At 50.6% G+C, this 24,142-nt stretch overlaps 1 protein-coding gene across 49 annotated transcripts in view; it reads right to left on the minus strand.

Annotated features, from left to right (window-relative positions):
* CELF4 (CUGBP Elav-like family member 4) overlaps nt 1-23,876 on the minus strand; it is a 295,478-nt gene extending 271,602 nt beyond the window's left edge. For 39 of the 49 annotated variants that reach the window (XM_045849740.1, XM_045849719.1, XM_045849739.1 and 36 more), the window contains exon 1: nt 23,430-23,875. In XM_045849740.1, the coding sequence (XP_045705696.1) occupies nt 23,430-23,715 (286 nt within the window). In that variant the 5' untranslated portion in view covers nt 23,716-23,875. Of the gene's footprint in view, nt 1-23,429 lie in introns of all 49 variants that reach the window. The other 10 variants (XM_045849755.1, XM_045849754.1, XM_045849750.1 and 7 more) reach the window with 2 other exon arrangements.
* Nucleotides 23,877-24,142: the final 266 nt, after the last annotated feature.

A 24,142-nucleotide genomic window follows, 5' to 3' on the forward strand; every position in this document is an offset into this window, starting at 1 on the left:
TGGGAGATGGTGTGAGGTGGAATCCAGGTGGGAGGAATAGCCTCCTTTGCTACATTTCCTAATGACGAAATGAGGGTCAGTGGTGGCCAGCGTCAGTGAGCGCCTGCCTTAAGGTGGGGGCGGTGACATGGGAGGGGAGGGCCTCCAGGACCCTGCCTCATGCTTCATGCCTGCCTGACTCATAGTGCATCGCAGTCTCGGACCTAACTGATGCTCAGACCACACTAGGAAGAAAAATAATCGCATCTATGAAGGCTTGTTTCATTTGTTCTATTATAAACGACTGTTAATTCCATGACACGCGAATGCCTCTCACATTTATACCTCCAGCCCAGGTCTGCACTCAGCTCCACAGGCATATATCCACCTGCCTTCTTCATGTCTCCACTCAGGTGTCTACCTGGCATCCTGCACTCAGAATGGCCAAAAACGGGATTTTGATCTGTTCCCATAAAACATGCTCCTTCCCAGAAAACGGCACCACATGCCCCTGACTGGCTCAGATCTTCCTGGACTCCCCTCTTTCCCTTCACATCCAATCAGTCAACAAGTCCTGGGACCCCTTCTCGCCCCAGCACATCCTGAGCCCATTTCTTTCTTGCTCCTTCACTGCCCACCCAAATCCCATCACCGCTCCCCTGGCCGCCTGCCTCTGCACCTGCGCTCCACACAGCGGCCAGACAGGCTGTGTGACATGTAAGAGACTACCCCCTTCCGGTTTCCCACTGTACTTAGAATACGATCCAGCAACGGCCTTGACCTTTTGGGCTTGACACAATCTGCCCCCACCATCCTCCTTCCACCCCCCCCCCCCCATAACCCCCTACAATGTTCCTGTCACACCGGATTTGCTCCTGTCTCTTGAACAGGACCTGCCACAGGACCTTTGCACCCACTGTTTCCTCTGCCCAAAGTGCTCTCTCCCTGCATCTCTGCTTCCAGTTTGGATCTCAGCTCCCTGCTCACACAGCACACAGAGCAGCCCCAGTCACTCAGTGCCTCATCCGTGTGTTTTCTCCCTCAGCATAGCACTTACTATCAGGCACTTAATTTTTATTTTTAATTTATCATCTAATTCTGCTCATGAAAATGGAAGCTCCAGGAGAGAGGCTGGAGTTCATCTTCTGTGGTCATTGTTGTATCTCAGCAACTGTCCTTGTGCCTGGCCCAGAGTGGGTGATTGATAACTATTTGTGAATGAGTGAGTTATTTAACCCTGGTGGGGTTTGTCTGAGAAGGCTTTTGCCTGGGGTAGAAGTGTGAGTTCATGAATGTGTTTCCTGGACTGGCTCTTGTGTACGAATTGCAAGACTAATTAAACTCATACATATTTGTGGAAATGCAAATATAATTTTATTTACCAATGACTGTAATAAAGGTAAATGCTCCTTACTTAAACAAACAATTCACTTTGGGAATAAAGCTGTAAACAGAAGCAATAAATAAACACTCGTTATTGAGTGCTTACTGTGTATCCACCGAGTTTCAGGAGCCGGCTGTTCCGATCTTCTGTCACGGTGTTCACACACAGGGAGACCCCCTCTCGCCCAGACGCGGGGCTCAGCCACGGCGGGCACGGGCACTCTTCCCCGAGCCCAGGGCTCTTGGGGGCAGGCACTGCTCGGGGTCCTGGCTCTGCCATTTCCTTACTGTGTGATCTTGGAGGTTCCTCAGACTCTGTGAGCCTCTGTTCCTTTGTTTGCAAAACAGAGGTAGAAACTGAACCCTCCTCCCAGGTGAATGGGGAGTTTTAAATGAGATAGCACATGAGAATCTTGGTATTGAGCATGTGGTAAATGGTAAAGACGGGGTAACCATTTTTCTCTTACTGTTATGGTCATTACCATCACACAAGCCTATTCTAGACGTTTTACGTATTCTCATTTAATTGCCACAACAGCCCATGACGTCGGTGTTGATAGTCTGATTTATGGGCTGAGAGCTCAGAGCTCAGGGACCAAGATGTCCGTGGGCATGGCCCAGGTCTCGGGTGTTAAAACTCAGGCCTGTGGCCTCCAGATCCAGTGCTCTCCCCAAGGCACCCCTGCTGCCTCCCTTGTTCTTGGGGGGAATTCAGTGCTGACAAGGGCCACCCTTCAAACTCCACTTTAATTTTCACCCATGAGCAGCCCTAGTCACAGACTCCTCAATACCAACTCGGACGCGCTATTCCTGGTTACTTCTGACCCTGACCGTGGTCTCTGAGTAGCTCCTCAAATCTTCCCATGCCCGCCCCAGCCTCCAGGAGTCCCTAATTGTGCCACCCTGGACTCTAAATCCAGCACAAACTTCACATCAGAGGGTGACAGACTGTGAAACAGTAAGCATTCTTGGAGGTGATCAATTTCATCTCCATCCCCAGGTGGGAAAATGCAGATCTAGAGAAGCTCAGTGACTTATTCAGGTGGGCCTGAGGCCCTGTGGGGGGAGGTTCGAGCTCTGGGGAACTCGGAGGAGATGAGGCTGCCGCCACCGTTGGAGGCTCCCTGGAGGAGCAGACTCTGGTCTGGGGGAAGCGGAAGGGAAGAGGGCGTACCAGGCAGGGGCCAGAGCAGAGGCGCGGGGATGCGGCTGACCTCGCAGGCAGGGAAGCATGAGGAGAAGGGCAGCGAGGCCAGAGGGGTCTGGAGGCGAAGGCTTTTGACTTCTTTATCTTTCCCATTTGTTCTGTAGCTGCAATTTATTGCAGGCTTACCACATTCCAGGCACGATGCCAAGTGCTTTGCCTAGATTACTATATTTCATACTCAAAATTCACCCACTTAGGCAGTTTATATATTCCACTTGCTAGACAAGAAAACTGAGGCTTGCCCCGAAGGTAAAGTGACTTGCCCAAGGTCACATAGCTTGTTGGTAGAAAGACTGGGGTTCAACCTCAGCACTGCCCAGCAGCCTCTGTGCTGCATCCAGGGCCCTCCACCTCCCCTCCCACTGAACGGCTCTGGGAGGCCTGGGGGGGCACGGAAGGGGCTGGGCAGGGCAATGACTCCAGGGAGCTGGGAAGAGAATGGCCTAAACCATGTGACAAAGAGCTTGCATATAGTGTATTACCAGGCGGGTTGGTTGGGTATAGGTGTGGGTGCACAATTCTGTGTCTGAGTGTATCAGGGTGTGAGTGCATGTGTGTCTGTGTGTCTCTGCGTGTGAGTGCATCTGTATGGCTGTGTGTGTGTGAGAGCATCAGTGTCTGTGTATGTGAGTGTGTCGGTGTATCCATGTGTGAGTGCATCTGTGTATGTGAGTGCATCTGTGTGTTGGTGCAACTCTGTGTGTGTCTATGTGACTGTATTGTGTGTGTGTGTGTGTGTGTTCAAATGAAGTGTGTGAGGGCAGGAATGTGAGGTCAGGAGACCAGGACCCACTTCTCACCGGTAGGGAAGACATGTCCCTTCTGGCAGTTACAGAGACAGCCTAGAGAAGGGTTTTATGGTGTAAACGCATGGTCCTGGTAGTCTGGGAGGTCATTCCCCTAGGGACAAAGACTGAGCCTTGGGGGCCATGAGGCAGGCACAGGAAGCTATGGCACACTGGTAGGGCGTCCAGCTCTGAGGCAGGGGGAAGCCGCAGAATTCTTACAATCTGGACTGGACACTGACCATGTGGCCGGGGCAGCTGTGAGGGAGCTCTGGGAACCAGGTGTTGGCGTGCGTGGGGGCCCCTAAGGTTGTTCCCTAACTGCAGAGTCCCCGGTCCATCTTCAGCAAATTCTAAGGTCTGGGGCAGAGGCCAGGACCTGCATTTCTCACCAGATTTCCAGGATCCTGACACAGGTGCCCTGGGAATGTCTAGGGAGCATCAGGGTCCAGCTGAGGCTGCAGGGAGACAAGCAGGCTTCACCTAAGGGCTCTGTGTGCCTGTGGAGTCCCTGCTGAGGACTTCCAGGCAAAGCACAAGCGACAACCCGGGTTTGAGCAGAGGGTGCTGACCTTGGGGGCCAGCACAGCAGAGCCTGCCGGTGAGCGAAGGAGGTAAATGCTAGATCTGTGCCTGAGACCCCATGACCCCTGGGGGCAGGTAGGACTGGCTTTCCTCCTGCCTCCACCAAGGAACAAAGTGAGCTCAAGCTGGGCTGGGCTGAGAGAGGGCCTGCCTTTTGTGCCCGCACCCAGGAGCTGCATCAGCCTCCCAGTGGCCCGGAGAGGAGGCAAAGGAACGGGGCACCTGTAGCTAGATGTGTGGGCTGGGCTTGGGGGTTCTGTGTGCCTGGACAGACCCAGTCAGCCAGAGAGCATTTCCTGGGGGCCCCCTTTGCACCGTCCTTCCCTCAAGACATGCTGCTTCCAAGAGCTGCCTCTGGCCTTGCTGGTCAGGTTGGAGCACCAACTGCTCCCACCCAGATGGAGACAGTGGCAAGTGGGGGGCTCTCTTTTCCCATAGCCGCTGCCCTCCAGGTCCCTCTGTCTCTGCCTCAGTCTCTCTATATCACACACACACACACACACACACACACACACACACACACTCTCACACACATGGCTCTGCACTTTCCGTTGTCTCCAAAGGGAGCTGGGTGTTCAGGGCTCCCTTCCGGGAAGTCGAGGAGCGCCGACCCGACCCCCTCTTCTTCCAGTCTCCCAGGGGAATCTGTGGGCAGAATGTGAGAAAATGCCACAGATGGCTCAGCTGCGCACATAGGAAAGCAGGAGGTGTCTGGAGGACACCGTCTCACTCAGTGTCCCCCTCCACTAGGCTGCCCCCAACCACACGTGTGTGGAACCCTCTCTTCTTACAGACCTTTCCCACACTCCTCTCCCATACCTGGCCAGAGGCCCTTCAAAAAGACCTACACTCCACACACTGGCAGAGAACTGCAGGAGTGCCCACCCAGGGCGTTGGACCCATTTTTCTGCTGTTTTACACAAGCACTTGGTAGAAAATCTAGTCATAGATGTACACACAATCTGTCACTTAAAAACTGGCCCACGGGAGCCCATTACAGCTCCCACACGGCTGCCTGCATTCAGCATGTATGAGCACACACATCCACCCCTCTCGCTCCCCGAGCCTCACCAGCTGAGATATCCGTGTGCTCACGTGGAGGTGGTATGTGTGTGCACATGCACACACACTATGCACAGACACATGCACTGCTCTCAGGGCAGCCGCAGAGAGGCACCCCACATCCTGGGCTCTGCTCAGACCCAGAGCTTTAGGACAGGGGCAGAGCTTTAGGAAAAGGGTGTGAGAGAAAGGGCGGGCTCACCTGGACAGCAAGTCCCAGATGAGGGCGCTTTGAAGCCTCCGGGAAACAGAGAGCCCTCACTGTGCCTGCTTCCCCTTTCCAGAACCAGAGCAGAACCACACAGCTCTCCTACAGCTGACACACACACATGAGCCCCACAACACCAACACACTCATGCATGTTCACTGGAGACTCACAGGACATGTGTGAATGCAAAACATAAGGAGATAACATGCATCCACATGCCACATGCCGGAAGCAGAAGCCAAACACAGTCGCTCATAGCCCTCTGTCTGCCACAGTCCCCAGCGCTGCCCATGAAGCCGCACCCCTCACAGCCCATCAACACCGCATGCGTGGGGGATGGGCAACAGGCACCCCAGTGGCACCCCATAGCATCTCCTGCCCGGGGCCCAGGGCTCAAATCCACGCATGACAATGCAGGCTTGCCCCGTTTTCCCAGAAAGCATCAACCTCCAAATGGTCTGCTCAGCCTTCAGGTGGTGGGCGTTTAGTGAACTCATTCCCAGGTCCTCAGGACTTTATTCCAGAGAAAAGAAAACCCTAGGTCTCCTGTTCTCTGATGAGCTTTTTGCCATTGCTAACACTTTCTTCATTGCATGTGTGTGTTTTCTCTTAAAACACATGTACAGGGCCGCTTTCTGTGCCAAGCCTGAGCCAAGTGCGATCCCACGGGCCGCAGGGGCCCCACAGGCTGGGGGCAGGCTTGGGTGGACGGCAGGGGACGCAGTGTGCAAAGACATTTTTGCTCTGAGCCACAGAGTGAGGCAGTCTGAGCGCCAGCCTCCAGGACAGATTCTGGCCGTAACCCTCCAAGTCTCCTCTCCCTCCTCCCTTCCCGTCGCCCCTTCCTGGAGGCACCTCTTCTGCTCACAGGTCTGGCTTTACCTATAAGAGACCTGGACGTAGCCAATGCGTGGGACTGAGTGGCCCCTGAAAGGCCTGCCCGAGATTTCTCCAGGACCTGCCTTCGGTTTTGGTCAGATGAGCAGAAATTTGGCCAGGATCCTGTGGGTTGACGCAGAAGGGAGATTGCAGAGGGAGCATTCTCAGCAAACACCTTCTGTTTATTTGTTTATATCTAACGAGATTTGGCCTTGGCCGTTACGGGGCTCGGGCCAAACAAGTGTGAGCGATAGGACTTTTGGCCTTTGGCCTAGGACTGGAAGGTGAGTTGAGGGACTCCCTGTGGCCCCTCCATGCCTCCACGCTCGGTCCCTGTCATCCTTTTCTCCAAAGCAGCTGGTCTGCCTTCTCCTTCTAAAGAGTTTTGTGGCTAAATTGTGTCTATGGCCTTGTGGTTATTTAAGCCTTGTTAAGGAGTGGTGTGTGAGTGAGTGTGCATCTGTGTGAGTTTATGCCTCTACGTTTGTGTGTGCATCTCTATGTGTGTCTACACGTAGTACTATGTGTCTATAAATTGTGTTTGTGTATATCTGTATTTTTGACTGTGTGTGGCTTGTGTATAAGGGTATCTGTATGAATGTCCATGTTTGAGTGTGTTCCCATGTATATCTATGAGTGTGTACTGATTTGTGAGTGTCCATGTGTGTCTGTGTACATGCACATCTGTATGTGAGTGTGTCTGTGAGTTATTTTTGTGTCTGTAGTGTGTGTATATGTGTGTCCGTGTTTTCAGAGCCTTCATAAAAGACAGTGTGGAATGATTTAAGAGAACATTAGGCTATAATGTTGCAGGACCTGAGTTTCCCCATTTGTAACATGAAAGAGATGGAAGAGACAACCTTTTTATTTACTCCCATAAAGGGAGCTGCAGCCATGGACTTGGGGTGGGCTTGAGAAATGACAAATTGTGGTGCAAATTCTGGCTCAGTGTCTCCCCTGCATGTAACCCTCATCGAGTCACTGCTCCAAGAGTTTCCAATCCCTTGGCATTCCAAGGCACCCTGGGACATCTCTGTCACGGTTTTGTCCTGAGGATTTGCTGTGATACAGAAAGTGTGAGCCCTGTGTGTGCTGTGCAGGAGGTGCTTTGTCAGTGTTTCCACCTGTCCATCCTTGAGCCCGAATGCCCCGCGCGTCCTATTTCTTAGGGAGCAGGACTGTCAGAGCTCCCTGTGGTCTGTTGGGGGTGCTGGCAGTTAATACATGACCATGACCCTGGAGAGTTTAACCTTTACACCGTGTTTTCCTTCCTCTCAGCTAGTGATGTCCCACAATGACCCTAAGGGGGGGACGAGCAGGTGTCACTGCAGTGATTTGGAGAGGAGAAAGCTGAGACTGGGAGTCGGGCGGCGGTGTGGGGCAAGGACCCACTTCAACTTTGAATGAGATGCAGCGCATCCTTGGTGTGCTAGCTGCCGCTGTAGCAGACAGTGTCCAGGGGGCTAAACATTGCCCACTCTGAGAGGCCCCTGTGAGGATCCACACCCCCTAGAACTGCCAGGCCCAAACTGGAGGAGCCCTCCCATGCCCCCCAGATGCATGCAGACCATCCCCTGAACAGATGCGTAAAATCAGCTCTTAGCACAGGAATTGGAAGAGTAATTTCACAAAGGTGCCCAGCCACTCCCAGAGCCGGCTCTGATCCCTCTGCAAGAAGCACTTGCCTCCTTCCCCCAAAGAGTCCAGGGTTTGGACACAAAAAGCCAGATTCCTTAGCCTCATCACCCACTTTATTTATAGCATTTGACTCTGAGTAGCGCTTGCCGGTTTCCCCAAATCCAAACCACTGCGGAGCAGTGCGACCTGGCCTCCGGTCAGGAGAGGGGAAGACAGTCTCGCGGTACCGAGCGGGTCCGGTCCCCGGGGGATGGCTTGCACGGGGGTGTGCTCAGTTTCACGTTTGCTTTGCACAGGTTTGTGGGGGGAAACCTCCAAACAAACCATTTCTTAAATTATGGTTGCCCTTTGGTCCGGGGCTGCCCAGCAGGCCAAGTCCCAGGAATCTGTTCGTCTGGTGAGCGGCCAGGGCTCTGACCCTCGGATGCGTCCACGGGCGCTCCGGCGCCCAGTCCGAGTCTGAGCTGCTGCTCTCTTGTATCCTGGCAGGATCGGACCAGGTTGTAATTTTCCTTCATGATCCTTTTTCCATTTTTCTTTACAAAAAAGGAATCAACTGTACCTGGTTGCAATAGGGATAAAAGTGGCCATATACAAGAAAGCACTTTACAGATTAAAATGCTGTGTAAATGGAAGGCATACTATAATACAAACGAACAGATAAATAACATCTGTGATACAGTATAGAAGACACATGGCTTGACTTTAAATGACCCACACACCTTGGTTCATGGTTTATATAGGTGTGGTATGTAATATGACTTCACTGGATACATAATGTGGTGTGTAGTATGCACTGTGATCCACAGAATTATGTAATATCTTACGACATATCATATTCCTAGCACAGAGGGAAGTAGAATAAAAATCAGTCAACATTAGGCTATTTTGGCATTCGAAACACAAGCTCCAGATTTGTGATTTTAACAGCTGAAGCTGGGAGGGAGAGACTAAAAATACGTGCGAATGGGGACGATATCTCCATCGACCAGCAATGCGGCCCGCTGGGCGGGGGGATCGTGGGAAGGCAGCACTCCCAAGAATAGGTCTGGGGAAGGGGAGCGGCGGGGGGAGGCCTCTCGGGAGGGGGTGTCGCACTCCGCAGTGATTGTCCCTACTATTTATGAAGCCAGATGAGGAGCTATAGGGCTTGCGGTGGCCCCGTGTCTGCTGATTAGCTAGAGATTATATTGATGATGTAATAAAAATTCACTTTGTCTATTAAGTTTCACCAGAACAATCAAGAGAGATTAGATAAAAATCAGAGGAAATGAATAATAGAAAGGAGGAGGAAAACCACGAGCCTCACTCCCCGCCACGGTCCCCGTCTGCCTCCCCTCTTCCCGCCCACGCTGGGGCACAGACCAAGAAGCCCCTACCCCAGCACCCGCGCGACGCTGACCTGGAAACGTCCCCTGCGCTGGGCTGCTCTCAGGGAGGAACTTGGCACTTCAGATACGATGCTGGGTTAAGTTTACCGACCATGTTTAATATTTGATTAGACCTTTGGCACGGCCACCTCCCGGGTGTGCCGGCCATGCGGGGAGATGGGCAGGGTGGCCAGGCACTGGGCTGCCTGGGTTCCTCTGGTCCTGCAGCTTGGGAGGCTGAGTTCCATGTCCGCAGTGGCAGAGATTTAGACCAGGCAGGCCTGCGGCCCCCTGGGTAGCCAGAGGCCTCCCAGCCCCACGGTGTCTCCTTCTGGCTTCACTGTGCTGGAAATTCCTCTATCAGAGATGTTTCTTCAGGTTACAGCCTGGGCTCTAAAAGGTCCCCGTACGAGGCACGTGCCACCAGAAATGGTAACACATTTATGTCCATTAGCCACCAGGGACACATCTGCCCAGTTTGATTTGTCAGATCAGCAAGGGACAGGGCTTTGAAAGGAAAGGAAAAGGAGGTCACGATGTTGGGGGCCATTGTCCTGGGAAGGCTGGGAGCTCTGGGAGCATGGGGGCTTAGGGTTTGGGGCCTGAGGACAGGGGGTGGGGTGGGAGAGTAGAGGAGGCTGGGTGACTGAGCTGGGAGGGTCAGGGACCCCCTCCCGCCCAGGAGTGCAGTCACTCCAGCACCCCCACAGCCCAGTGCTGCTCCACCCTGGAGAAAGCCCGGGCCGAGAAGATGCCAGGGGTCAAGCTCTGTGGAAGGCCGAGAAGAAGGGAGTTCCCTCCTCTACTGAGTCAGCCACAAATAATCCTGTGTTTGCGGCCCCGAAATTCAGCTCATCTCTTACTGTTCCTCTGGGCTGGGTTTCTCTCCCAGGTATGGCAGAGGCGCCTCGACTGCTCCCCTGCAGTAAATGGGCTGCCCAGGGGCCTGGCAACCTTGCCAGGGTGCGCTGTCCACACTGGGAGCGGTTCTTCCTAGGATCTGCCAAGATTCTTCCAGCTGCAAGACCAGTGTCACCCTAGGCAACACTACTCCGGCTTCATCCCCACTGCCTGGCTGCCTCCAGCCACTCCTGAGCTGGGGGCCGGCACAGAGGAAGGGCGAAGGGTATGGGGAGATTCTAATGTCCAGAACCCCACAGTTTATCACTCGGGACATTCAGCTGAGTGAGCCTGTGGGGATAATACGGATGCCTGCCTTGGTGACAGGCAGCACGGACACAGGTTTAAATATTCTGTGAGTAATTTCTTCAGCCCAAGTGGGCTGCAGCTGGGACAGCTGAAGGACACTGCAGCCCCAGAGCAGGGGAGGCCAGCCCTGGCTGGTTCTGTGCCACTGACTTCCTTGGCCATATCTGCAGCCCATTCACCTACCCCGACCCCACCTCTTCTCAGCCAGGCTGGTGGTGGGTCCAGATTTATTCAGAGTTAGGAATTCCTTTGTCCACCAGCCTGGGAATAAGACTTCACTGCAGTGGGACAAGACAAAACATGATGGAATGAAACGAAACAAAACAACCGGGCTTGTCAGCATTCCAGCCTCCCTGTGCTCTTTCCCACGTGCCCGCTTTGGCTCCCGCCCCTGCCTCCCCAGCCTGCCCGTTCTCTGGGAGCCTGCATCCCTCTCTGAGTACTCCAATTTTGGGGTTCCTTCATTCCCCACATGGGACATCTGCATGGAATAGTTTTATATTTGTGGGTTTGCTGCTGTCTGTCACAGGCAGTTATTTCATGGTGGTGAGGGTGTCACCTTCCGAGGAAAGAGCTCGCACACGAATCTGGGACCCCTTGAGGGAGGTCCCTATCTGCCCTGTCACACCCAGGGCTTCCCAGTGAGTGGGGGGACACAGTGCAGCTCCCCCACAAAACTGTAATGCCCTATGTTCTCTGCTTTGCAGAAACCTGCCCTGCACATGGGGGTGAGTGTGGGGCTCTGCTCTCTGTGTAGGGTGGTGGGGAGGGTGTCCCAGAAGCCAGCTGCGGCTGGGTTGACGCCGCCCTGCTGCTCTTGGAGCAGCTCAGCAGGCTTCTCCGCCTGCCTCTGCCTGCCATGGGGATGCTCTCCTCCTTGGTGTGTGGCCTCTACTGGGCACCAGCCTTGTAAGCATTGGCTCAGCTGAGATAAGTCAGAGCATTTCGAGTTAATGTTTTGCTGAGAAACTTGAGCAACTAGGGAGAAACAACCAAAGTGTCGGAAACAGACAAGGGGTGGGGGACTGTGAGAGCTCCCATGTGGGGCCGGGGGCCCTGCTCCTGCTGGCTTCCTTCCCAGCTTGCCACTGTGACCTGGTCTGCCAAGTGGTCACTCGCTGCAGCCTAAGGGCATGCTCCCCCTGCGCTGAGACACTCCCTGCAGTGTGGACTCCTCTCCTTTCTCTGGGGACCCACCCCGCTGCTTGGTCCCTGGCCTCACTTTTTACCCTTCATCCCAGTGGATTTTTCAAACTTGCCCAACACGATTATAACAGAGTTCACTCTAAAATAAATCTAATAATTTACTTATTGAAATAAGATGAGAGTAAAGAGGAAGGTCTTATGTTTTAATTAAAAATTTTTTAATTGGAAGTAAAAATGAAGCCTTGAAAGAAGCCAGCGGTGGCTCTCCTGCTCTGTGTCTCTCTTCCTGAAGACTGGCTGGATTTAGGTCGCTGCCCTGAGGCCTCGGCGTGGACTGGGGGGTGGGTGTGCCAATCTGTCACTAACCGATCAATCCTCAGCCCAGGTCTGTTTCACCAGGCACAGGGTTGTAGGTATGGAAGATTTTGGTGCCCCAATATATGGAATTAAGAATAAAATGCATACTAAATCATACACTGGTTATTCATTTTTGGAACAAAACAAAACTCACAGGTGTACTGCAACTACAATACAGTCTGGATTTTCTGATTCTCATTGCTTGTTTTGTGGGTCTCTGCTGGTGGCCCAGGCACAGGGTGACTTGTCCAGTGAGGGGTGTGGCCCAGGGTCCTATGCTGCCCACTCAAGTGGGGCAGGTGGGGGGGCAGGGGGCTCCCATGAAGAGGAGGAGTGAACTGCCCTGACCCCTGGGGGTACGGGAGAGGTTCGGTCGGCAGCTCCTGGACGCCTACCTTAGGCGGCAGCAGGAGCGGCATTTGGGCCGTCAGGGGCCCTGGCTTGAGTGCAGGAAGTTCCCCCTGTCACCGTCAGAGGGCAGGCGATAGCCCTCCCACACTCCCTGTCTGGGGTAGGAAAAGGTCTAGAGGAAGGGCCTGGCTTCTGGGCTGCTCTAGTGTTCCTTACACCCAGATTTGGGGCTGAGGAGGGGACGTGGCACTGTGGAGGGAGGATGGCCTCAGCACTGGATGTGCCCTCCCCATGTGCCCTCTGTGGCCATGCCCAGCCTATGAAGCAAATTCTGAGATCTGAGAACTGTCCCAGGTGGTCACAGGGGCTGGGGCTCAGCTGGGAAGACTGAGCCTTTGTCATTCCAGAGGGAGTACAGCAAGTGGCCCAGACCCTTGGCCCGAGGGCTGCATGTAAGCCCCTGCGGGGAGCTCTGAGTGTGTGTGAATCGTGTGGTGTGAATCGAAGGGACAAGCTTGCTCCTTGGCAGCCCTGGGGTGGGAGGTTGGGGGTTGGGGGAGGCAGATCAGGTTAAGAAAGGATCACAGATGGACTGTTTGCTGAGGCCTAAGTGCTCCCTATGGGAAGGGGATCCCTCAGCCCTGAGAAGCCTCATCTCACATGCCAGCCAGAGGCAGCATTTCCTTGCCCTCCTTCACAGTCAAAGGCATCTCCCTTGCACCTTAGCAGCCCCTCTCCTATCATCCATCATCATCCCACCATGGGATCTGGTCTCCAAGGCAGGCTCCCTTCCAGCTGCCTTAACAACAAGCTCTGAGAACAGAGAAAAGGAATGATTCAAAAGCTTACTGAGCTTTCCTGGCCAGCCCTGTTCCCTCTCTCCCTCTCTGAGTAAGCCCCCAGCCACTGGGGTTCTCTCCTCTCCTCTCCTTCCTCAGAACAGCTCGCCAGGTGTTGCCCAGGCTGCCAAAGAGGCTCGGGAACATCTGGAGCTGAGTCTTCAGAGGGTAAGGGAGGGAAGGATCAGGGGTGTGCCTGGAGGGAATTCCAAGGCCAAGGACCCAGGGCCTTCCCTTTCCTTCCCACTCACTGTGACTGGAGGTGAGCCTCAGTGAGCAATAGTTTTCTGAAGTCCAGAATATTCCTGCTCCCACCAGCAATGATGATGGGGCAGTGTCCTGAGGGGCTGCCTCTGCTGGTCCCAAGAACCCAATCATGGTGGTTGATTTGATTAGATGCTTCTCCTCCTAGGACCCCTAAGTTTTAGAGTACACACTGGCATCTCCTGGGGCCAGACTCTTATCACATAACTAAGCATGTTGCTTCAGGTTTATACCGCCTGCTTGGAGATAGACCTCGTCACACAGCGGGTACAAGGATGCTCTCTGTGCCTCATCCGGTGAGACCAAACCAAGCCAAGTATTGATTTGAGAGAGAGATCTGGATATGTCGGGTGGATAATGGTTAGGGGATCCTGTTTCTTTCTTTTCCTGTTCAGAGAACACCTCTCCTCCGCCTCACCCCACTGGGAAGCAGAGACCGGATGAGGAAGAGTGTTGTCATCGGTCACCCAGGCACACCTCCGTCCCCCTGGTCTCCTTCCAGGAGCTCAAGACCATGAAGCCCCTGGGAACAAGGTCCCCCTCTCCCACCACAGCAAGCACTCCCAACATCTTCGCCTCTCCGTATATTCTTAGAACCAGTCAATATGATTAATTTTACATGGGCATAATTTCCTGCTGTTGCCACGGAGTCCTCCCTGCCTCACCCATCAGCAGCGACAAGATACAGTTTCTGGTTATATTGGTCAACCAAGATATTGATATTATTAATAATGGATATCTGTATGCTGACCTTTGTCCACACAACTGAATCACTCTGGGCTGGCTGTCACATTTCTTTAAGAGGTATTGATAAGCCCATTACTGGAAGGGCATGTATAATCTTAGGTGTGTGCTTTTCACTCACCTTCAAGCACCTCCTGTGAAAATCTACCCCGGTTGGTTGAGCTAGCATGGGCACAGTGGTGAGTGCAAGAGAAAGCCTGTGTGCAAGTGCTTGTGTGGTGACTGTGTGTGCATGGGTGTGTGTGTGAATACATGCTAGGGGAGTGTGCGTATAAATGTGTTTGTGTGAGTCTGTCCTGAACACCAGCCCTTTTAGAGCTGATCAAATAGTCAATTAGAGCATTATAGGGAGGTAGCAGAATCAGAGTTCCTACAAATACACTGTGATGTAGTGTTTGATCTTTAGATGCCTCTTGTCTCCTAGGACTTGCGCAGGAGGCTTGGCTTTATAAGGATATTATTAGGTTGATGCCTCGTTCTCTCAATGTACCTGCCAGGCAAGAGACAGTACTTCCTGGGAGCAGTCTGACCAGAGCTGGCCATGGGGAGGTGTGCTGAAGGCCATGCTGCAAACTTGTCTTTGGGGGCATGCTGCTCCCAGCCTCGGTGTCTCTCTGCATAGTGGCAGCGGTAAACCCTGCTCTGTTTTCTTAAGGCCACAGAGGGGAGGTTGACTCAGCTCACCTCTCAACCTTCTGCATAGAAACTCGCCATTGTGAGAATGCTTGCCACTCTGCAAGCCCCTGTCATTTATTACACTTGGGGGTGTGACCCGTTGCCTCTTAGTAGGGTTCTGTGGGCAAATGAACACTTTGTGTGTTCACATGTGTGTGTTGCATAGGCATAGAGGCATCATTGCTGCATCTCTGTGACTGCTGCCTACCTGTGTGGACGGTGGTGTCAGGGACAGTGCTTCTATCAAATTGGTCCACAGTAATCCACTCCTGTTTGGACTGAGACACGCTTCCTTGTCGGGGGAGACTCCTCATTGGCCTTGTAAAAGGAAGCCAGCTAGCTAGAGAGATCTTTTGGATCCTCAGACATAGTGTATGAATAAACCAGACATGGATTAATTAGGTGTGACTGCATCATTAAATTAGAATAATGAACAAACAGCCACGTATGGCATTCAAATCTGCCTAGAATGACTCCAAGGGTTGCTTTCAAGTAAGTCACCTGTCAGTTTGTAGGTTTTGGGGACTTTGGAGAGTGAGGTTCCTGTCATACCGTAAGAAGTGGATTCGTTAGGCACCACCCACCCCAGGTGAGAACCATCCTTCATTGGGCACTCAGACTCCACAACTAAATCCAAACAATAACCTGGTTCAGTACAGCATTATCTATGCACACTTCAGCTGCAAGCCTTTCTCAGGGTGAAATACGACAGTAGCACAGGTGCTCAAGAAATAGGAGGGGGAAGTTGAGAGGTGCCGGCAGTGGATGTGAAATGTATTGATCCATAATATTTATGTGGATGTGCACATTGGTGCTTGTGCACGCGCACACACACAAACGCATTGACACAAACACCGTTTGCATTTCCATGAATGCTTTTTTCTTTCGTTGACACTCCCCATTTCAGTAAGATAGATTTGAAGGTGAACCAAGTCCCAGTCATGGAATTTTAGAAAGAGCTGCTGAATGGCAGCCCCTTGCCCTAAGCAGACGACACCCCTCCCAATCCCCACCCTAGGACAGAACAGCTATGCAGAAAGAATTGTTTGTCTTTAGCAAAGAGGAGGATGCCAACAGCTTAGAGAGAGGAAAGAAAATGGGAAGAAAGGTCACTTGCTGGGCCAGGGAGCTGTGGGATAGCCTAATGCACGGAGCGGGGGTTTTGTTAGTAAGATTGGTTAAGTATCTAGAAACCTTTGATCTGGAGATGCTCTTAACGAAGGTGATAATTAATTAAAGCTGAATGTATTGCAATAAAGTGACATCATGTGAGTTGATGTGCTGTCCAGAACTGGTGTTTGGAAGTGTCGGTCATTTAAACTCTTGGAGGACAGCTCATTATCAATTTTTCCCCCTGAGCTTTGATCAATATTCTTAGCTGTTCCATCCTCACGGAACCAGAACTACATCTGTCTCCAGGAGAGCACCCATTTATTTACATCTTGCAGTTGGCCACGTAGGATGTGTTCCTGAGCTGAGCTGCTGGGAATCGCTCCATGTGAGATTGTTCGTCAGCTCATGATGGAGGGAAGATACAGGGGAGAACAAGAGAAGCCAAATGTGGAGCAGGTGGAAGGGGAGAAGCCCTGTGAATGTGTGGTCCTGCAAACATCCCCTTCTATGCGCAGAGGGACTCAGAAAGGAGGCCAGTTACCCCGGGCCTGCTCACCTGGCTGCTTTGTTGCTTTCTGTGGGCAGGGCTGCGGCTCGGGCTTTATACCCATCCAGGGCCACTGAAAACTGAATGAGCAGAGAAGTGTGCCCTTAGGGCAAGCACATCAAGTCTGAAAATTCCTCTGCCACCATTTCTGCCCCATCATTGTCTTTCTGCCCTGGCATCTTTAACTGCACCCCTGTGTTGCCAAGCGGAACATAGACCTTCCTCATCAATTCTCACTCTGGGTTTGTGAGGGTACTTAATGGCAAGAGGGAGGAAAAGAGGGAGATGCAGGATGATAAAATGGTACAACTAAGTTGGGTGGCTCTGTTCCCCTCCCCTAGGTTATTTGGGTAAGATTGGATGCTTTCCATGACTCTTGGAGTGTCTGTGTATTTAAAGGCAGAAAAGGCAAAGGTAAAGGGTGTGGGATGTGGGGTGTGGGAGCTTTTCTGGTAGAGAGTCCAAAATGTGGGAAGCGGGATCCCTGCCACACCTTTTTGCCTTTAGGGGAAATGCAGCATCCTGCTTGGAGGGCTCACCTCAACTGACTTGTATGTGTGTGTGTGTGTGTGTGTGTGTGTGTGTGTGTGTGTGTATGTGTAAACACTATAACAGAAAAGTAGGGCTGGCATATCAAGGGGCAGCTGTGGGGGAAGGGAAAGCAGTGGGTGGAGGGAATCATTTCTGCAGAGAGCTGGGCTCTGTGGCTTACCACTCATTCCTGGATGGGAGGTCAGTTCTAAAATGAGTCCATAGGTGGGCAGAAACAAACAAACCTTTGAAAGGTTATGGGGGGAGGGGAGGTAGAACCCTCCTCAAACTTGGAGTTTTGGGTGAAGATATCAGACAGATAAACAAGAGCACATCTCTGCACTGGAACTGAGATTATTGACAAGTCCAAGCCAGGAGTTCTGTGGTGGAGTGAGTGTAGAATCACAAGGACAACGTCATTGTCCCCAGATTCTCTCCTTTTCTCCATCAACCATCCTCCTGATCATGCATAGAGACTTCAGGATGAAATTACCCCTAACATCATCTCCATGCCACTTGGATTTGTCATCTCTTCTGTACAGACACACACACACACACACACACACACACACTCTCACACTCACACCAACACCCACACAGGCTGCAGCATCTTCCCTTCCTCAGTCCTCCAGTACCCACAGAAACACACAGATTTTCACACTCCCTAGCTCTTCTCTCTGCATGTCACATGGGATTTCCCTTCCAAGTTCAGAAGCTGCTGCAGTTCCAGCCACTGTCGACCAATGCTCCCAGCATCCAGCTGGCATTTTGGCCCTACAACTCTCAGTTTTCCTTTCTTTCCCCATGATGTCGGGCCTCATTCTCTGTTGCATCTCCCTCTCTTATACAGCCTGCTTACTCCAAATTCTGTTTAGTGAGGTCCATCTTTGGTCAGTTTGGAACCGACCACATTCTGATGACGTGGAAGGTGTGAGTTATGCAGTGTTTTCCTCAATCCATCAGAGGCAAGTAAGACCAGCTCTCAACCAAGGAGGTTGTGTCTTGCATATCTTCTAAGGCATCACTCAGAAGCCCCTCTCCCATCCTGGTATATAACTTACAATGATGAGGATGCTGCTGCTAATCATAGTGACAGTGATGGCCATGTTCAAGTTGCTGGAGTGTGCAGAGATCACCAGGCATCAAGAATGCCCCTGGAAACCAGCGCTTTGAAAACACTTCGATAACTCTACAACATGCCTGTGCGGGGGGCATATCTATGGCATACATTTTTGTAACCGTTTTTCTTTCAGTTGCTTTCAAGCTATGACTTCATTCAAGAAAAGCTTCTCTTTTTGTTTTGTTTTGTTGTGTGTTTGGGAAGCCACGAACATCCAGCCAATTGGAGCAGGTGGAGAGAGTGAAAGTATGCCAAGGGGGTTCTTTCAACCCAATCTAGAATTCCCATTAAAGCTGGGGTGGGGGGAAAGACAGTTAACATCTCCCTGTTGAATTGCAGGGAAATCTAGGCCAGCCCTGGTTTCCATATGTGTGGGTTGCGCTTAGTCATGCTTGTACATGGGTGCATATATGTGCTCATGTGCATATCAGTTTATCTGTGTGCTGGTTCTGAGGAAGTCTGTTTAAAAGGTACATGAAATCATGCACAAGCAGCAAATAACCACAAGTCTCTTAAATAAAGCAATCATTTCCCAATAATTTTTCCTTTGCTCTTAAGTAGGATACTTATCCATACCTGGGACTTGAAGGGTTTTAATATGGGGCTGTTGGTTTTGTTTACTTTAGCTTTGTAATGATTACCATTTCTTATTTTCTTTAGCGAAACATTTTTTTAAGAACATTTGTCTTCCTTTCTTATTACAGCTATCCCATTTTCTGTATCTCTTTCTCACAAGGCATATCTTTCTTTTAAAAACTATAGGTGTGTGCCCAGCCATTCTACCAGTCTTTCCCTGGACAGAAATAAATTCGTATTTTTCAAAGTAATTTTTTAAAAGAGAAGTTTATCTTAATTGAACTGATACCCATGCGGATACTTCAGCTTCACTGTCTCGTAGATTCATTTGAAAACGGAAATCAGATAGAACCTCACTGCCTTTAATTCACCTATCTCAGGAAAAAAAAATAATGAGCCCTCTCAGCTAAAGCCAAGCAGTGGAAACTCAATGTCCTCAGAATTGTTACATCTTACATGAAAATACAAGACATAATTCTATGAAGATGTCACAAATCACCAAAACATAGTTATAATCCTTGCCCTTTCCCTTTTGTCCAGCTATACCCCAAATCATGGGGCTCCAGGCCTTTCCTAGTCAGATACTGTTGAACTGAGAGACTGTGCATGTGGAGATGAGTATGTTTTAAAATAATATTCTCTCCAGAGTTCAGCCCACAGAAGGTTCTGTTACTTTGTCCCCACCCTCCCACTGGGTGCAGTGTGAAAGTATGAGGGGCTAAAGTTCTTGCAGCTGTGGCTCTGAGGTTGCGAGCCCCCGGGACTGCCAGTAGACTATAGTTTCCTCCCTGTAGCAGGGGAAAATCTCGATGCAGAGGGGTTACTCAGGCCACAGATGTGTTCTGACTGGTTAAAAGAGGGACTGTGATGTGGACTTGGCTGTTTAAAACTAAAATGCACTGCAGGCTCCAGGAACAAGCACACATCAGTAGTAAGGGCTGTTTAAACCATTGGGGACAGTCCTATGTTTAGATTACATTAATTCATAAATATTATACTAAATACCACTTAGACTTAAATGACTTCAAAGATAACGCATTATAATATGGCTATCCAGAGAGCACTAGTCTTTATGTCTCCTAGTAACTCAGTCTTTGCTGTTTTTTTTCCTGCTAGACAAGACCAAACTTATGAATGGATTGTGGGCTTCATCATGTGTGATCTGGTGTGTATATGTGTGTGTTAGAAGTCGTGTGTATTTGTGTGCATGCATGTATATTCAGCCACTGACTCTGTTTGTTCTCCAGGAAATAAAAAGAAGAAGCTAGAAATGAATAAAAAGTGAGCGAAGGGAAAAATTAGACTAGTGGGTGACACGTTCCTTCCTTCAAGGGAGAAAAATTCTATGGGAAGGAGCAAAGTTGGTCCTGAGCTCACTTCTGCTGCTACCCCAGGAGTTTGCCTCTCTCCTCTTTAAATCAATAGTACAGTGTCTTTCTTTTTAGAGTCTGGAAAAGCCATCTTTCTCAAAGTGCTTCTAATGGGGGAAAAAGAAGACTTAGAGTTCGCCATGAGAGTTTGCATTAAACTGGGATTTCTTTGGGTGTTGTTTCTTCAAATTATAATCCTGGGCTTTCCCCCTCTTTTATCTCTCAGCCTAACACCCAGATCTCCCCCTGCCCAATTGCTTTCTGGTCTCCAGGGGCTAAATTTACCTTCACAGTAATCACCCCAGTTCACAACTGCTATTTGCTGCCGCCCAGCCCAACAACGTTTCTCTGATACCGCGGGTTTGCTCCACAACACCCACCCACTCCCTCCTCCACAGACTCCCAATTTGACTGGAGTAATTGCCTTTTAAGGTTCACTCTACGCATGGCAGGTATTCCATTAACCCTTAGAACTCCATCCTTCTTTAGTTACCTGAAATGGCAGGTGGCCAACAAATGGATATCCATCTGAAATCGCATGCATTTAATTTTTACTTCTTTTTTCTTTTCTTTTTTTTTGTTTAACCAATAAACTACATATGCCATCCACACTAGAGGCCACTATCCTGTGATGTTTCTCAATTTTATCCCACTACAATTCATTAAAAGTTAGAATTCAAGAAGGGGAGAGAAAGAGCCACAAATATGCCCTGAAACCAGGCTTAACAAAGGCATGTTTCTATCCCTAGCCTCACGTTGTCAATTTAGAGTTGGGGAAAATCTAGAAACTGAATGGATCCCCTCTTCTTCAAGCCTCATCATGCTTTTTGACTTAACAGTAATTAATGACCAATGGCAAGCGAGTAATTTTTTAAGGTGGCCGGAGGCTTATTTTATCAGGATTAGCTAATAAATCAAGCTGTATCACTGAAGGAGGAGTTCAAACTCTTCTAGGACTGAATAAAACAGACCTCAGAAACTGTCTCATTTATTCAGCTCTTCCGGAGCTCCCAGGCACTGTTAGGGATATTGTGGCCCATCCTTGCCTGTAAAAATCTGAGGGAAAGAGAGGCAGGAAGTTTCACAGGAAAAAATATGTGCTCAGGCTCGGAAGGGTGAGCTGCGACAACGAGGCACCCAGCACGCCGGAGCCAGCGGGCCTGCCTGCCATGGGCTGAGTCAGTTTAGGGGAAGAATTATTTAGAAAAAGAAGTTTTGCTCATCCTAGGAATCCTGGCCAGATATATGTATGAATATATCTGATATGATATAACTATATCATAACCTTCTCTACCTTCCTGATGCAAATGATGATAATTCCACTTCTTTGCTACAATACAAAGGAGTCCAAACAACATTAGAAACAGTGATGATACTAGCAAGAAGGGATCACGAGAAGAAAGCAAGGACTATTGTTAAAGTTTATCTTCATTTGAAATAAAGCAGCAAATAAAGTGCCCCAAACCACATCTCACAGGAAGCTCAGCTCTTTACAACTGTCATTTGCCTCTAGTGGGTTCTTATTTTTTTTCTAAATTTAAAATCTCAAATAGTCACAAGAACTCATCATTAAGAAGGGTAAAGGATTTCCCTACTCATGCCTTTTAATTTTTATTCTTGCAATTTTTAAATCTGAAGACATATTAGAGTGACAAAAATACAAACATTGATTAGTTTCTAGGGAGCTTGATTGGAAAGGGAAAACTACAAAGATATGGTTGATTTGCAGCGGAGGAGGGGATATTATTTTAAACACTGCCTCCCTGTTCCACCTTTCCAGTTTCTTTTCTGAACATTTTCTCCATATTGGATAAAGGTTGGTTTCTCTCTCCATTACAGCCCCTACCCTCACCCCACCCCAACAAACCCAGTATATTTCCATTCTGCTGTTTTTGTGCTACTCAACATGCCATTAACTTTAAGATTTACTCCTCAGCAGGCAAGCTGGAAGATGCTAAAGCCAATAAAAACTGCTCTCTGGGACTCCAACTATCAAGAGTTTGGAGCTGTGCTTAGTATTCGGGTGAAGGGAGGGCTGGAGAAGGAGGGAGGTTGTGATAGTGAAAACCACTGCTGCTTAGAGAGCCAGACAGCTCTGCGCTCTGCACCTAATGTGCCGGAGGATCAGCTCTGTTCATAGCCCATTTGTGGCCAAGGATGAGGCTGTTCTCTGTGTGTGGGTGGGTGTGCGTGTGCATGTGCGCGTGTGTGTTTTCATCATTAAAACCACCAGCTCTAACACAGCATCTTCAGTGGCTCTCCACACTACTGTTTATGAAAAACAGAATGTCCATACACATCCCTTACAAGTTCCTTAGACTGGTGCTTCTTCCATGCCTGACGATCAATCTCTCTCAGAAAGCATTTAACTTGCCCACACAGCTCCAGCCCTGATTAATCCCCACTGCACATCCTATACATTACTGTTAGAGAGCAGAGCACTGGGCTAATTTCATCACCCACCAGCCACCCACACACATTCTACAACTGAACACATTTGGGGTTCTGCCTTGAAGATAATAAAACAAGGAGAAAACAGGCAGGCTGCAGACAATTCTCATGCCCACTTTCCTAAAAAGTTGCTGGGTTTTAATTCTTTGATTATTCTGTCTCCCCTCCCCCAAGCACTCACTAGCAATGATTGTTTCAAGGGAGAGAAATAATGTAGTATAAGCCTCTCTGCATGGTGAGTTTGGGATAATTTAGGCTACACCCTTTAAAATGCATTATCTTGCACACACAGATTTTTTTCCCCACAGCCCCACTTTTCTGAGAAGGGGGGACCATCCAGGCTTCCCCACTCCACCCAGGGGGTGGCTGCTTTCTTGCTAATTCTTGCCTTAGGTTTTGTCCCTTCTTCCTTCAAATATCCACCTTCCTCACCACACTACTCACACCACAGCGGAATTGTTGAGGTACACTGCTAGACAGGGAGAGTTTACTGTTAAATTGATAGCGAAATAAAAATATCTCTGAATTTGTCACCTCTCTCCTTTTTAGACGGCTGCGCTCCTGCTACACTGGCCCGGAGCGGAGGAGGAGACCACTGAATCTCATCTTAGTATTTTCAGCACCACGGCGATGGACAGCACCCTCGGTCCCCGGCCGGCTGCGCGCCTGCCAGTCTGCTGCTCAGCGTCCCGGGCTTGGCTGGTGCAGCTGTCCCCATCCCAATCATTCAAGTCGCTGTACCCAAAAATGCAAGCCCCGTTTCCCCTCGGTCCTCTCTCTTTCTCTTCATCTTCTGCTTCCGCTGCTCTCCCCACGGTAAGGCTTCTATCAGCTCCTTTCCTAAAACCCAGCCTTGCCCCAGCAAACAGCTCCGCACGCACCCCAGTCCTGGTCTCTGCTGCCCGAGCGCCTCCTTCCTCGGCGTCCGCCCGAGGCTCCCTCTCGCGCCGTCTCCGGTCGTCCGTCGCCGCCGGCCAGCCCGCCCGCCCGCTCGCTCGCTCCTTCTCCCGGGCAAAGTTGGGAGGGTAAGGTGCACTCACCTTTGTGCATGCCTGTGAACCTGTCCTTCAGAACCGTAAGCTCGTAGATTTTGCCGAACTCCTCGAAGAGGGGCTTGAGATCCTTCTCATCCAGGTTGCGGGGGATCTGCCCAATGAACAGCTTGATGGCATCGTGGTCCTTCATGGGAATGGTCGACGGGTTCCCCGGGCTGTGGCTTAATCCGTTCATGTGCCCGGCGCTGCCCGGACTGCTGCCGAGCCCGTTGGTACTGAGGCTCGCGTTGTCAGCCTGTCCGTTTGCTAACGTGGCCATCTTTATATACATAGAGAAAATCTTCTTTCCTTTTATTCTTTCTCGCTCGCACTCTCTTGCTCCTCTCCCTCGCAAGCTCGCTCGCGCTCACACACGCACACGCATACACACACTCGGGTTCTCTCCCCCTCGGTTTCTCTGTACCTCGCTCTCTGCTCTCTCTCTCTCTCTCTCTCTCTCTCTCTCTCTCTCTCTCTCTCTCTCTCTCTCTCTCTCTCGCTCGCGCTCGCGCTCTCTCTCCCCTCTCCCCCCTCTCTCTCTTCTCTCTCTTTCGGTCTGATCTGATTTTTACATTGAACAGACAGGATCTCTGTCCTTTCCGTTTAAACAGGCTGGACCGGTTCAAGTTCCCAGTCAGACCAGGGGTGGGGGCGGTGAGTGTGCGCTCAAGAAGGAGGGGGACGCGGGCCCCGAGAGGGAGCTATGGGAGGAGGGACTC

This window comes from Phyllostomus hastatus, unplaced genomic scaffold (assembly GCF_019186645.2).
Source record: "Phyllostomus hastatus isolate PE091 unplaced genomic scaffold, TTU_PhHast_1.1 phas_contig_80, whole genome shotgun sequence".
NCBI classification, from domain to species: Eukaryota; Metazoa; Chordata; class Mammalia; order Chiroptera; family Phyllostomidae; genus Phyllostomus; species Phyllostomus hastatus.